This window comes from Takifugu rubripes, chromosome 21, assembly GCF_901000725.2.
Source record: "Takifugu rubripes chromosome 21, fTakRub1.2, whole genome shotgun sequence".
In the NCBI taxonomy this organism is placed as follows: domain Eukaryota; kingdom Metazoa; phylum Chordata; class Actinopteri; order Tetraodontiformes; family Tetraodontidae; genus Takifugu; species Takifugu rubripes.
Window position 1 is genome coordinate 11606005 of NC_042305.1, and position 16327 is coordinate 11622331.

At 47.0% G+C, this 16327-nt stretch overlaps 1 protein-coding gene across 2 annotated transcripts in view; it reads right to left on the reverse strand.

The window, feature by feature from the left end:
- Positions 1 to 16327, reverse strand: part of grid2 (glutamate receptor, ionotropic, delta 2) — a 269350-nt gene that overhangs the window by 3774 nt on the left and 249249 nt on the right. Inside the window, exons 15-16 of one of the 2 annotated variants that reach the window (XM_029829852.1) lie at positions 7228 to 7468; positions 774 to 1045 (exon numbers count right to left, since the gene is read on the reverse strand). In XM_029829852.1, the coding sequence (XP_029685712.1) occupies positions 774 to 1045; positions 7228 to 7468 (513 nt within the window). The remainder of the gene's footprint in view (positions 1 to 773; positions 1046 to 7227; positions 7469 to 16327) is intronic. The other variant, XM_029829851.1, reaches the window with a different exon arrangement.

Here is a 16327-nt window from a genome sequence, read left to right on the forward strand (position 1 = left end):
GGGGCTCTGGGCCTATTGTATGAAGCTTGTGGACAGAAGGGGGTGGCGGTGACGCCCCCTGGACGCCATCTACGGAAGGGACAGTACGAGGGAGGACAACACGAGGGGCAGCTACTGTGTCTTGTGACACTATCATACACACTCTAAACATGTAGAGAAGGGAATATCCGGAGGGAGTTGGTTCCGAGGTGGAAAAAGAAGAAGGGATCAAACGTGGTCAGTCTGGGGAGTGGTGGGAATTGATCAAAAAAGGACTGAAGCAAGAAGAAGTGGTATTTGTGAAGAAACGTGGAGAGATGAGTGCGTTTGTACTGCCATGAATGGAGGTGCAACGCCCGCTGCCCAGGATTCTTGGGTAAAACAGTCAAACCTTACATACTTACACAGATAAGTTAACAAGAACTAATCTAACTTACTCACTAAGGCTTTTCATCAGCAAAGCTGCACGATCATTTATTTTGCAACATAAGGCTTTGCAAAAATATCTGTACAAGAAATAGATACTTTATTGCAGGCGTGTAGCAGCATATAACTCAGATAAAATGCTGTATTTCTACTCTACAGGTAGAGACAGCACCATCTAACGGCTAAACAGCGTTACTGCAACAAACTGGCAACATGCCAGCTGTTGTGAACAGGAAATTTATTTTAAAAAACACTGGATTTACTTTTAGTGGAGATAGTCCATTATTTCTCAGGATACATATTCAAAGATCTATCCATGTCATCACTTATTTTTATTTATTCTTTTAATCTTCTACTGTATGTATAACCTTGGGGTGGGAGGTGAGGTGGTGAAGGTGGTCATTCTCATTTTGGGGGTGATCTCAGACGGGTTGGTGGGTTCGTAGGAGTGCTGCATGATCAACGCGCAGGGGATGTCGCAGCATGCCGGCGGCTGGTAATGGGTGGCTGTGGGGACGGTGGTGTTGGCGGAGTTCGGAGTCTGGTTCTGACTTTGACTGCCCAGGGTGAGGGGGTGGTCGCTGGGGATGTGAGGGCATGGATCAGCAGCTTGTCTGGCAGATGGACCGTCTGCCTGCATCTGGTAGGTGTGTGGTATTCACATGGGATTGTGTGTGTGTGTGTGTGTGTGTGTGAGTGAGTGAGAGAGCGAGAGGAGCGTAGTGATTTGTGTCAACGTGTTTGTGTGTTTATGTGCATGCGAGCGAAGTGAGAAGATTCAAACGAGACAGAAAAGGCAAGGAAGTCACATCAACAGACGGCCAGATGCACAAGCAGATAAACATCAGACGGACGGGGACCGAGAGAGGATGAGAGACAAAATCAGGCAGATGGGGGGATGAAAAGGTGGAGGAGAAAGAAGACAATTGGAGAGACAAACAGGTGGGGAGGGGTGAGCGAGAAGAGAGACATGGCAGTCAGTCAGCACACACATTTAAGCAGGTCCTTCTGTGTTGTGTCCCCAGGGACACATCCACACAGTCGTTATATACCTGGAAAGGGGAGATGTTTAAATGCCATTTTGATTTGTTCTCCCCTCTCTCCCTCACCCTCGCCCGCTACACCCCTCAACACAGAGTACTTATCTACAAAAACAATAAAAAAAGGGCAATATGAGAGCTTTGAGCCACACTGACACACATCGTTACTTTGAGTTAGAATGAGCAGGCTGGCGATTCCCGTCCAGAGTGCTGTCGTAAATTTAGTTTTTTTCCGCTGTAGCGAACAGACCAATGTGGCGGGAAGGGCCGACTCTTCTCATGCTAAATCTGAAGCTCAAGTGAAATATCAGACATGGTCAAAAACCACAGACGTCACCCGTATGGAAGAGCTCTGACAATAACAATCCAATTTGGCGCAGTGCTGCAACACTGCTGCTTCATTTCTGGAATTTGGGGTCATTACAACGACAGAACTCCTTCACACCAACCAGCGCAAGAACACGTAAAAGGTGAAAGCCATACAGCCTGCTGGTAATGAGGGATGAGAATAATAGATACCTTTATTTCACACGTCAGATGTTAGGCCTTCTGTAAAAATCAGTAACCACTTGGCGGCTGCTGTTATTTGCATGTGCGTGTAAATCAAAGGGGTCTCCGATGCTCATCTGCAAATTGCTTGTCAAAAGGAATCAAGACGTCAAAAATCCCGAGGAGCTCTGAGGCGGCGTTAAGGGCACCTTGATTCAAGCGGCAGAATAACCAGGCCCAGGCTGGAAACGCTTCTTTTCAGCCTGCTATAATGGGCAGCGGGCACGTAGCAGCGTTACAAAATGCGACGCATTGTGGGTGTAAGAACCGCGGTGTGATGTAGTCATCCTTCATTCTAATTAACATCTGAAAAGCTGGCTCACTGGAACGAAGCCCTTTATTGCACGTATCCTTGTCAAATGTGCTCAAGCGTTATGCGTTTCTTATCACCGGTGACTCACGCGGGTCAACTCCGCGTTTATGGATGTATTATTAAGCCCGCTAGAAGAAACTGACGGCAGATCGGGAGGCAGGATCGCAGATAATGGCGGCCATGCCACGACACGGAACAGAGAACCACAGCACAAACACTGACATTTAGCCCACAGTTAACCACAACATCACAGCATGGATGTGCACAGATGTACGGTATGTCATACATGTAGTGTGAACAAGAAACACACTCAGACACAAGCGAGGCAGCTGGATCAGGATCTGGACATGTAGGTGTGTGTCAGGATGATCTTTTTAGATGCAAAAGCAATCAGTGTCACTGCGGTTGCACGTGCACGTGCCACTGAGGTCAGGGTAATCTGATTCCTCGGGGATGTGACGAAAAGACAGCCACCCAAGCATGTTCGAGATGAAGGTGTGAAGTCGCTAATGGGGTTCGTGATGCGGCAGCGTTTTTCCAAATGTCAACATTTTTGAGCCCGAGTTGCTGAGAGGAGGCAGAAAAAGGACAGCGAGTTTGCGCGCGCACGTGAGCGCTGGCCCAGTGGCGTGCGCGGCAGCCATATTGGTGAAGCCATCTGTTATCTTTGGGGAGAACGGAGGAGGGTCACTCTTGGTTTCCTGACAGGAAGTGAGCAGCAGCGTCAGCAAATCTCTGAATAAACAATCCACAGGTGCTGATCTGAGATCAGAACCTGGAGCGCGAGATGAAGCTGATGGGAGGATGAGACAAACATTCACGGCCAGTGATGTGATGTGTGGCGTTGGCTCTGGGGTCGAAAGGTCAAGTGTGTCTCTTTTTGTAATGTCTCATCATAAGTAAACCAGAATAGACTTAAACAAAAGGATCTGATGAACAGCATAAATGACTTTGCAACTTCTGCTGTTACTTTTTAAATATATGCGCAACATCGGAAGCCTGGATGAGGGAAATAAATTGTAGATGTAGTTATTAAAACGTTATTAAAATCCGTCCCCTTGAGGACTTCGACGCCCCTGAGGGCTTGAGGATGATCCTTCATCTCACCACTAGATGGTGCTAAAACCAACACACTGGACCTTTACATCAAAGGTTCAACGGTAAATCCAGGCTAAAGCAAGACATTTCGGGCTCATGCTTGGAGGCAGGCCTCCAGGATGTGGTACTCTATGTGGTTAAACACTCTTGCTTCATAATGTCTGGGGGAGTTAACGTCCGCTGCGACGGAGAGGCAAAACTCAACTCGTCCTTCACCCAGAGCGAGGCGTCTCGCCGACATAATTACAAGCGTTACGGTCGGCTTCACTTTACGCGTTTAATTTAAGGCAGTTGGGTGACATTAAACACGGCAGACTTACATCAGTGACCATGAGTGAGACGGAGCTGTGCGCCGGCCCGCCGTTCTCCCCAGTCAATGAAATACTGCACATGCAATTTATCTTACAAGTCGCTTTGAAGTTGACTTAAATTTGTCCCCCTTCTTCCGCTGGGGGAAGACATGCCGCAGTGATCCCAGCTTGACTTTCCCCTTGTTCTGCTCTCTGCAACATATCACTGCAGCTGTTCGCCCACTTGGAAATGCTGCCCGCAGATGGTTTGAGATCTGGTCACGGCGCGGCGGCACGCTTTAATGAAAGGAGGAGGGCCGCGCCGATTCTGACGGACAGGTTTCTGTTTTCGGGTCTCCGCGACTCAGCGGCAGAGCAGCCTCAGACAGCAGACTTCGGGCTCATCGCTGCTGGGATCGTGGCAGAGATGTTTGGAGTCCAGTCACCTTCGGTGTCCGAGGGTGAAGCGGACGAGCTGTTTGCGCTCCGAAAATGAGAAGAATTGCAGGAGGCAGAGCGCAGCCGGTGCCTGACGCTGCCCGATGAGCCGGCGAGGGCTGTGTTTGAAGCACGGCGAGCCCCCGAGGTCGGCCGGTTGCACCGAAATAAACTCGACCCGAACCAGCGGAAATCAATATGTTGCTGCTTTGATAGAGGGGAACGCTAAAGGTCAGGGGTCAAGCATCAAAAACAGGCACGCCTGACTGAGCTGACCTCCTCTGCATGGAAGCACTGAGCTGGATATTATTATGATTCATGTCCCACCTCTGCAGCAGTACATAGTTTGTATTTATAGTAAAATGTGACCTCAGTTCTTCTGAAAAGTAACTAAAAAATGCCTTTAAAAACAATCAACTCATTAAATAAGGGGAAGAATGTAATATCCTGAACAGCCAGGCATAAATCAGATCATCGACCACATTATTATTGAGCCAGATTCAAAAAAAAGATCCAAAGCAAATCAAAGATGGAATCCCTGCTGCCCCTGACCGCGTTCTCCTTTTACTCAGTCAGGGGCTGATTCCACCCGCTGCCCTCGGCGGCTAATGAAGATGGCGGCACGGGAGACACGCCGCGTTTGCGCGCGTAGCGACTGCAGCACGCCGCGGCTGACATGACTTTGGGTGCAGCCAGCAGTTTGTGACTGCTCAGCAGCAGACATGACTGCTGATCCAAATGACAGATTAAAGCTGGTAAACTGAGCGGGGGGGCTGGCGGGGGTGTGCATGTGCGAAAGAGGGAGAGACAGACGGGGGGGGGGGGTGCGGATCTGATTAGGAACAACTTATTAGTTTGCTGCCAGTGTCGCCGCAGAGATCATTACAAATAATGGAGTGCGACCCATGTTCAGATGTCAAGCAGACTCATCTCTGGAATGGGGGAGTGGTGCGGATCCACCTGACTGGGCGTCCAAATTGAAGACTAAATCAAGTGAGAGGGTGCCCACGTAGCGAGGAGGGCGAAACAAAATGAAACACGGGCACTTCGGATTGCGTTCAGTTTCGTTAGTTCTCTTGTCGGCAACTCGTCGTCGGTCTTGCTGAACATAAGGCAGAAACAGAGCACGCACGCTGGAAATTAGGCAAGACGGAGGGATGCGAGTGCACGACTCCACCTTAGCGTCTAAACGGCACAGAGACAGCCCGAACAGCAAGCCCTGAACACAAATGTGGCAGACATCGGACGTCCTCTTTGGTCTCGAGCTAGCAACAATCCGCGCAGAACTCACAAATGGTTTGTCCACCATCGAGCTGATGGGTTGCATTGTTTACCTCCACCGTTGCCTCCAACAAGCCCAACAATTCAAAGGTTTTCCGCCGCTGCTGCATCATTGTGGCTCAGCCTGCTGCCTAATCCCAGTCTGTGCCTGTCGGGATTGGTGCCAGTTTTGCATCAAAACATCGAGCTGCAGCTGCTTGGCTGAAGGACTCCTACCTGTGACTCGATGGGATGATGAAACTTGTCCCTAAATTACTTTCCAGATGACTGCTGTTATCAGACTCTAATCGGGAAAAGTAACCTTATCTGCCGCTGAATCACCCCGGCTTTCACTGACATCCTTTTATCATCATGTCTCATTTATTCTTGCCGGGGCCTTAAATTAGCATGACAGCAGAGATTAAAACCATGAGACAGAATTTTTGCTAGTTTCTGCTAGTTAGTCATAGAATTCATCAGACGGGCCAGAATTCATTCAGACAGGCCTATTTAGCATCATCTTTAGGTCATCTCTTTTCCATCACCGATGTCCGTTTTAGTTACCAGGCAATGTCTGTAATCTGTTAAGAGTCCATTTAGGACATTTGTTTTCACTGACGGTGATCTTTTAAAAGACGACCGATAACTGCAGACATTTTTATTAACTCTGAATTAAACTTTAATTTTCTGATTAAATTGCCTTTATCAAACTACTTTTCCTGGCAAACTGAACCTGTCTTTCCTTTTCAATTAACTAAAATAATGAACACAGAGAGAAAAAAACCCCAAACTTTTCAAATGCTGTTCGATTTCTCTCAAAGCGGTGATGAAATGGCGGCTAATAATCCGGAAAACGGTGCGGCGGGAATCTGAGGTGATCGACTATGTCACGGCGTTGGTAGGCAACGCTGCTGGCAAACGTCTCTCTCTCACATCTGGCCGCAGCTCCGTGCTTGTTATTTGCGACTTTAGGTTCCAGGCTGCCGGCGGCTTCTTTAAGCCTACAGGTCCGCAGCCACCAAGGCGGCCATCTTTTATCAACCGCCGCATATTTGATCATCTATTAGAAGGCCTTAATAAAATATTTACAAACACAGAATCAGACAGGAGGGAGCTGAAAGAGCTCCAGCAACATCGTGAATTATTTGTGGCTGTGAAGATTAAATGTCAGACTTTAGCCTGGTCTGTGTTGATGGATATAACGCAGGAATTCCCATATATGAAGTATTCCAAAGTGCTTTTGGGTAGGAAGGACCATTTTAAAGTATTTGTTACAAACTGTAAATATTTTTTTAATCTAATAGAGAGGACAAGACAAAACAAATACATGTATTTTCCTAACTTTGTTACTTCAGTCAGAACTTTGAGAACAATTATCAATTTTTGCTGGTTTCGGAGTTTTTTTTTTCTTCCATTTTGCTCCTCTTCCTACATTGTCACAGGATTTTAGGCACAACATTACGCAGAGGCTAATTTTTCACCTTGTTGATAAAATTTGCAGAGCGCTGCTGCTGCCGTTTGAGTCCAGATGTAGTCGGGAAGAGGTGACATTGTGAGCGACAGATGTTATCGGAGCCTGTAGCTGGTCTTATCAGTCTTTGTACTCGAACATCCATCCATCCATCCATCCATCCATCCATCCATCCATCCATCCATCCATCCATCCATCCATCCATCCATCCATCCATCCATCCATCCATCCATCCATCCATCCATCCATCCATCCATCCATCCATCATCCATCATCCATCATCCATCCATCCATCCATCCATCCATCCATCCATCCATCCATCCATCCATCCATCCATCCATCCATCCATCCACCTACTGTACCTCCTTGGAGGGGACCCTGGATCCCTTCCTCCGTGACCACCAGCTCTCTACGATGGCGATGAGACAAGAGATGACAACGCCAGCAGCAAGCACGCAGAAAACGCCGGCGAAGCTGTGGATGTCCAGGGCGTTGCCATTCTGTCGCATCTGGACTGAGCTGTAGAGGTCACACGGGCTGTCCTTGGGCCACCATTTCAGTTTCAGTATATCCATGTCCCCATTCTGCTGGAGCTCCAAGATTCTAGGAGGCAGAAAGACACAAACGTGCACATCGAGTTTAACTACTAACTAACTGCTTTTTTTTATTTTTTAAAAATACTGTTTTGCTTGAATTAGAGGACTTGTTACCCAGACATGAAAGGAGAACCCTTTTAGTAATGACAGAATAAAAGAGCGAACCCCCCCACCAAACTACCACGGACAGAGCATCACACACAGCCTGACGACGCTGCGACTGCGACTGCAGCTGCTGAGGCTCCTCTCTTCCATTTGAGGGCAGTGTTTGCCAGCTCAAAGTCCTCCCCGACGACCATATTGGGCTGTCAAACCCATTATGGTGGACATTAATATGTTTTGCAGCACAGCACGAGCCCTGCCACAATGTTATTAGGCAGCCTAGAGTTAGCCCCACGATTGATGACTTCAGAGAGGACACAGCTCGGAGGCTGATGGTGCTTCTCTGTTAGCCTTCAGCTTATTGTCTAACCGGGTTGCTCATTTGGTTTGGAGGAGAGCTTCAAATGCAGGTGGGCGGGCAGGCAGACAGACAGGCAGGCAGACAGGCAGGCAGGCAGGCAGGCAGGCAGGCAGACAGACAGGCAGGCAGGCAGGCAGACAGGCAGGCAGGCAGGCAGGCAGGCAGGCAGGCAGGCAGACAGGCAGGCAGGCAGACAGGCAGGCAGGCAGGCAGGCAGACAGGCAGGCAGGCAGGCAGGCAGGCAGGCAGACAGGCAGGCAGGCAGGCAGACAGACAGACAGGCAGGCAGGCAGACAGGCAGGCAGGCAGACAGGCAGGCAGGCAGGCAGACAGACAGGCAGGCAGGCAGGCAGACAGGCAGGCAGACATACAGACAGACAGGCAGGCAGGCAGGCAGGCAGGCAGGCAGGCAGGCAGAAGGAACAGGTTGCAGGCGGAGGCCCACACAATAGGAGGGATAAGACTATCTGAAGTTCAGATGGCATAAATAGGAAGCAGATGGATGAAATAATGACGCGGCGTAGCTGCTGACGCCAAAAGAGGAAAACGAAATCCTTCCGTCAAAAGCAGATGTTTCCGGATACGCTCCAAAGTTTCCGAGGGCCAAGTAAAGCCCGCCGTCTTAAAGGAAGTGCGTCGATGTAAGTGACAGCGCCCGCTGCCCATCACCGCTCCTCCTCCACTCAGAAAACACACCACGCTTTGAAATCAATCAAGAAATGCAAATGAGCACCGTGACAGTACACACGATTAATTTGAATCGCAATTGTCATGCAGAAAAATGGCTTATTTTAATGTATTTACACACATCATCCCACGCTGGGGGAAAAACGGGCGACGTTGACTCTTTTTGGGGCCTCACGCATAGCAACGATTCATTGGTCTGTCCCAGGTCACCACAGATCGACGTTATAGTAAGGTAGGAGTGAGGGATCTACATGACAACAGATCCGAGATCAGATCTGGGGCCGTGCTCGGCAGCTGCAGTGTAGTGGAGGCAGCGGCCTAATGGGGCGCCGCGGTTATTACTTCAAGAGCCAGTCAGGTTAGAAGTAATTCACCCAGCATCAGTCTCGCAGCTGTTCTTTCTCATAGCGAAACCTCGGTTTTATTTCAAAAACACGATGCTAAATCACTTTGGGGCTGTAGTATCGTGAGACCGGACTCACGAGTCACGACGGCACTCCTGGATGGCCGATCGCTGAGGTAGCAATAATGTTTAATCAACTTTGTTCTTGCACGAAGGTGATAAGCCAGCTAATGTGATACGTGAGGACCAGCACATGAACACACACTCAGGTTTGCGCTTCTATCTTTGTGAGGACCTTCGTCGGCACAATACAGTCAATTCCTTTTCCATTAATGCTAGCTGTCTATGCTAAAGAACTCACTAACCCATTCGTACCTTATCCCTAACAGTAAGTCTTCAGAGGAAGATGGATCACATACGGGTTAAGGAAGCGTGCGGAAAAAAGAGAGCCCACAACAGAAGCCGCCAGTTTTATCAGAGCCTTTTTTTCTCAAAGGAAGAGCCGAGCTTTGTGTTCGGAGTCGCCATCTGTTAACTTTCCTCATCCTTACGTATGACAAATGGTGTGTTTTAGAAGAATTAGAGGCTTGCTTCATTTTCTTGTTTCATCTACTCAACATCTGAGAACACAACTGCTCCTGCCACACGCTGGCACACTTCACTAAATTACTCTTGCTCTCTAAAGGGCAGCTTCTGGAAAAGCAGCAAAAATGAGTTAAAAGAGCAACGCCACCAGAATCCAGGGCAGCGCAGGTGGCTTTACCCAGGTTGTAACGGCCTCATATGGAGTTTACCATCTGGAAGGACTAATACGTTTCTGCTTCATTGTCAAACCCTGACAGGATGTGTCAGATGACTGAACTGCATGAGCTTGTGCAACAAACCTGGATTTGGGATTCAGGACAGAGGGCTTCCTCTCTGGGCTTTATTATGGCCCTGTCTGTCTGAGGATTTCATCATTCCTCATTCTGAACTAATTCGGCCCTCAGAATTATTCAGAAGCTGCCACCACGATCAAGCCTTGAATCAAAGACTAATGCTGATGTGAAGACATGAGGACAAACACGCTGCACGTGCACGAGCTGACATAGGTTCATGTCATTCAGATCTGACGACTTATCTGTGGGTCTGGCACTAGAAAGACCCAGCTATGACTAGAGGGGGAATAAAACAACCATGGCAGCACATTAGTAATACAAAAAACAATAGTGTATAATTGTAATAATAGTATTAATTTACGAACTGTATTAACAAAGGAGTCAATAGCTGAAATAAACACTGTGAATGTCCTGCCTGCCTGTGCCAGATCATCACTATACCTGCTGCTGCCTCACTTGAAGAAGTTCCTCCTTGAAAACACTTAAAAGGAACCAATATTTGTGTGTGCACAAGAGATGCAAGTCAGACAAGCGTTAGCGGATCTATTGTCACGCTCCACAACAGGTCTGGTTTATCAGAGAGACGGAGCTGCTGAATGAGGCGCCGACGTCTGCGTCCTTGAATCCAGAGCTTCAAGTGGAGGACTCATTTACCTCTTTTCCGACAGCCTTCGTTCCGCTCACAATTAGCCAAAACTTTTTGCTTGATTGTTTCTGTCAACTTGCTCAACCCTCCAGCGGAATATTTGGATTTCTGCGTTGACGGTTCGCAGGGACGTCCCTCGGCCCTTCCTGGTGTCTTTGCGGTGTGTTTCGCGGGGTCACGCTGAAGCGGATCACTTGAATGGCTAAAAATTGTATCCAGAGTGCAGGTGAGACACTGCTTCACGGCTAGCATTGATGTCTAATTAATCGCATCAGCTGTCATTGGGCAGGAAATAAGGGGGTGTCACTCGGGACGTCGGGATGTCAGGCGGCGTGACGTTTGACATGTAAAAACAAGTGTAATTAAAAGGTATGTCATTATGGGTCCATTTATAGACAAGTGTGGTTCGACTGTCTGGGAGAATTTCAGAGACAGATGGTGTGCTGGGATGTGTGTGGTGAGTTATCACCTTGCGTTAGAATCGTTGGCTTAGGCCGGGGAGATCCATAATGACTTCAACACCCCCAATGGCTGTTAAACAAATGAGCAAGTGTTCGCCCGCCTGGCACAGGGCGACTGTTGTGTGCGAGCGTGTTTGCTTGGTGCGAGCGCGCTTTCTCCGGCGATTCCTCCCCGTCCTCTACAGGCAGCTGCTGCGTCTACCACCTGTTGCCATGGTAACAGCATTGCAGCAGCCTTGACGGTGGGATGATCACATATTATTACTTGGAGGGGGAAAAAAAGTACAGTGATTTGAACAAAGAGGAGAAGCAGGAAAAAAACCCAAAATACATACCAGGCTTGCACTCCCAACATCACCAGGATCACCTTCTCAGCTCAGGGCATTCCACCACCTTCAGCCTTCACCAGCCTGGGTGTGAAAATGGCCCCTTATCTCACCTACTACCCTCACATCCAAAAACTGTCAAGCCTCATTTGATTGCCGTGAGAACATCACCACACTCTATCCGTCAATCACCTTGGCAGATGCAGAAAAGCTGGTCCACACCTTTGTCTCCTCCAGGCTGGACCACTGCATTGCTCATCGGCATCCCGAGCAAGAACATTCCAAAGCTCCAACACATTCAGAACAGGGCTGCTAAGCTCCCGATGAGGGCGCGAAAACTCCAACCAATCACATCACTCGATCCTCAAAATACTCCCATGGCTCCTTGTCTCACATACCTTCTGAAAAGAGCACATTACTGCTGATTTTATGTGCTGTAGCACTACAGATTTGATGTTCATTATTACTGTTGATATTATTACTCTCTTCATATTGAGGAATATTAATAGAGCTGGGGATTTGTGAGCTTCTACAGGGGAAAAGGTGAGAAGAAATGAAAGAATGAGAAATGGAAAAAAAGAGGCTTTTGTGACCTGCAGGATATTCGGCTGCTCTGACTCTCACCGCAGAAGTTGCCCACCTATTATCTCAGCCAGCTGCAGCGAAAAGCTGTGCAGCAGGCTAAAGCTGACGGACAGAAAATAGATGAAGCGCCAGGAGTGTGTGTGTGGGCGTGGTATACGGAAAGGAAGGGACGGATTGAAAGAAACAAAGAGGGAAAAAATGTAAAAAACAAAAACGTAACGCACAGAGTTTGTTGCTAATGTGACAGAGTTTGTTGCTAATGTGACAGAGTTTGTTGCTAATGTGACAGGAACGCTCTGTACTCTGCTCTGATGCTCCTCCAGAAGCATTCAAATGGACCCCGGCTTCATCGCTCAGGCCACTGAAGTACGTCAGCTCCTCATCATCTCACGAGGATACTGTGAAACAGTTCCGCTAACTCGACCCCAAACTGCTGCCTTTGTCTCAGAAAACCCATTACTCCAGTAGTGCTGGCGCATATTTTAGCTCTCTTTTGAACAGATTTGTATTTTGATATCAACTACAAAACGGCCAAAGCACCGAAGTCTCTCCTATTACCGTCTGAGCTGCATATTGGGTGTGTTTTTTCCCACTATATTTGCTCTATTTCAGCAGCGGAGGAGCCGGGCCTTATCTTCCAGTTACAGTGTGATCCGGCCCGGTTGGATATTCATGAAATTCTGCTGAATTTGGAAAGCAGGAAGGAGCGCCGTTAACTCCCCCAGACGCCTGGAACACACGCTGCTTCAGACATCCGGATATTTTCAAACACTGGCCTGATTTTCAAAGTATGTATTTGGCAAAACTGACTGAGGGATTTTAGAGCCGTGATTGGCTCCGATCAGCGCGCTGCATATTCGCAAACACGGCTTAAACCCTTCGTTGTGCAACATTGTGGGGAAAAGCCACGAACTTTGTGCACTTCAGATTTACCCTGTTTCTCACTGTCAACACACAACCCAGCCCCGGCGTCGGCGCCTTTAAAGCATAGATGGTGATAACGGCAACATTCTCCTACCTGTTCCATTAGGCACAGATGAAAGGTGACAACACAAATTCAAACACCGGATTGTGTTTCATAATACCTGTCTGGGTGGATGATTTTACACACCATTGCCTTTGTAGGTCAGAAAACTCTGGGAAAACCGGGTTCATCTCCAAAACGACAGAGACAAATTCCAGAAGAACACCCCCGGAGTGGGCCGGGTCCTTCCAGTCGCTGTAGCAAAGTTAGCTTAAGCCTAATTATTCTAATTAGCACCACAATTGTTCAATGTCACACTCTTTGTCAACAAAGTTTGCAATTAAGCATCATTAAGCCGCAATGTATGGGTGAAGTGGAACAGATTACCATGATGAACTATGAAAACACACACACACGCACACACAGAAGTCAACAGTCATTACACATCATTAAAACATCATGAGGGATGGGGCTGGGGGTGTGAATGAAGTCATTGTGATTAACAAAGATTGAACGAATGCAGTAAGGATGCGGGTGAGGACCGCAGAGGAGGACGGGCAGGTAGAACAGTGACGTCTGTGCGAGGGCAAACAGCGCTGAGCAGCAGCAGTCTGCCGGTAAATCAATGATTGCTGCTTTGTCGCTGAAGTGATACAGGCGTACACACTGCAGTGTGCTGCCTTTCTCTTTGGGAGTGAAAAACAGCTTCCCCCCCCCCCCCCCATGGATACGGATTCTCATGGACTGACCACTGAAGGCGTCAGAGTGTTGAGCTCGACCTGCTGCGTGGATGAGTGTTCCTGATACAGAGCCATGGAGAGAGAGAGAGCCATGGAGGGAGAGAGAGAGAGAGAGAGAGAGAGAGAGACAGAGAGAGAGACAGAGACAGAGAGAGAGACAGAGAGAGAGAGAGAGACAGAGAGAGAGACAGAGAGAGAGAGAGAGAGAGAGAGAGAGAGAGATGGCAGCTTTTAGACCCAATCAGGGCTTATTTTGCTCATATGTAAAGCACGACATGGTAAAAATAAAACATGCCGTCTCTAAAACATAAAGCATGTGAATGAAGAGGAGAGAGTGAAAGAGAGAGAGAAAGAGAGAGAAAATCTGGAGAAAACAGCGTCAGAGTCGATATGCGCCTTGAAGCATGGGGCCTCGAAGAGCAGAGCAGCGAGGGGAGCTAAAAGTCCGTTTCTGAGGGAGGATTACAAACATTTCTCGGCAAAGCGCATCTTTTTGGTGGCGCGTCGCGAGATTTGAGTTATTCCTTCAATAACAGATCACTATCTGAGCGGGCTGAAGTGGCTCTGGGCGACGGTGGCTGTTGACTGGCTGAATTCACTGCAGTAATATTCACAAAGAAGTCGTGCAGCCTGTTACATCAGTGCTTCACTGCTTGACTGTGGTTGAAACGGTGAAGATGCCACATTAACAGAAGACAAAGAGATGTTTGAAGGTGTTTAATTCCACCCTCTGGTTGTAGCTCTAACCCTAACCCCTAACAACAATTTCTAATCATAACCCTAAGAACAGTATCGAACCCTAAAAACAGCATCTAGTCCTAACAACAGTTTGTAACCCTAACAACAGTTTGTAACCCTAACAACAGTTTGTAACCCTAACAACAGTTTGTAACCCTAACAACAGTTTTGAACCCTAACAACAGTTTTGAACCCTAACAACAGTTTTGAACCCTAACAACAGTTTGTAACCCTAATAACAGTTTGTAACCCTAACAACAGTTTGTAACCCTAACAACAGTTTTGAACCCTAACAACAGTTTGTAACCCTAATAACAGTTTGTAACCCTAACAACAGTTTGTAACCCTAACAACAGTTTCTAACCCTAACAACAGTTTTGAACCCTAACAACAGTTTGTAACCCTAACAACAGTTTTGAACCTTAACAACAGTTTGTAACCCTAACAACAGTTTGTAACCTGAACAACAGTTTTTAACCCTAACAACAGTTTGTAACCCTAACAACAGTTTGTAACCCTAACAACAGTTTTGAACCTTAACAACAGTTTGTAACCCTAACAACAGTTTGTAACCCTAACAACAGTTTTGAACCCTAACAACAGTTTGTAACCCTAATAACAGTTTTGAACCCTAACAACAGTTTGTAACCCTAACAACAGTTTGTAACCCTAACAACAGTTTTGAACCTTAACAACAGTTTGTAACCTGAACAACAGTTTTGAACCCTAACAACAGTTTGTAACCCTAACAACAGTTTGTAACCTGAACAACAGTTTTTAACCCTAACAACAGTTTGTAACCCTAACAACAGTTTGTAACCCTAACAACAGTTTGTAACCTGAACAACAGTTTTTAACCCTAACAACAGTTTGTAACCCTAACAACAGTTTGTAACCTGAACAACAGTTTTTAACCCTAACAACAGTTTGTAACCCTAACAACAGTTTGTAACCTGAACAACAGTTTTTAACCCTAACAACAGTTTCTAACCCTAACAACAGTTTCCAACCTTAACAACAGTTTCTAACGCTGACAACAACACCACTGAGAGCTCCTCAGAGTCTTAAATGATCTGTTTCACCTTTGCGACAGGGCTTTTGCCCCAAAAGCATGTGTGAAGTCACGATTAAGACCAATCACGAATTTCCAAACTGGGGCAACACTTCTTGTCAGGATGATGTTTTTTTTCCCCCTCCTTTGTGTCTGTTATTTCTCTACTTTGTCAGTTTTGAAGAAGGATTTCAGGCCTCCTTTCCCATCTCGCCGCGGAAGGATCTTCTTGCTGCTCTTTTTCAGAAAATCACCAGGCTATTCACTGAAATGAACAACAGGTTCTTAAGTGCTGAGACGTTTATTCTATTTCTGCCATGTCGCACTGATCCGAGCCGCTTTCTCCAGTGACAGCCATGAGCGGATTCCCACCTGAGCCCCTTTTGGGACTTTCAGGAATTTTCTCTTTTTCTGTTTTTTGTGCAGCAGTTTCACTCTCATTTTCCTGCACAGGATGTCCTCACAGGTTCCAAGACATGAATGCATCATTAACAACAGGAGACGCATAATCTTCCTCACCAAAAGTACCCAGAATCCTCCAGTTCTCTTTCTAAATCACAGCCTGCGTATATTTCCCAGGTGCTCTGCTACCTGATCGATTGAAGTCTGTTTTGACATTTCCTTTCACAAGTCAGTCCATTTTTTTTTTTTTAATTATTTTTATCTTTGAATAAGTTTTTTTTTTTATTGTAAAAAATAGTGCAGAGCTAGCAGAGCATTGAAAACGACATTTAATAATTTCATTTCACCGCAGAGCGGAACATTTTAATGTCCCTTAACACACTGACTGCATCTTTCCAGGTAGCATGTCACCTAGCCTGTCTGGATTTACTGTCTGGATAAGACAGTTAGTGAATGCCTGAGAGAGCTGAAGTTGTTGAGGGAACAATTATTGCTGTATTTAAAACGGCAGCAAAGTCGTTAGGAGTGAAAGAGTAAGGAATAAATAAGATCAAATCATTTCAATCACAGCAGTTAGCTGCA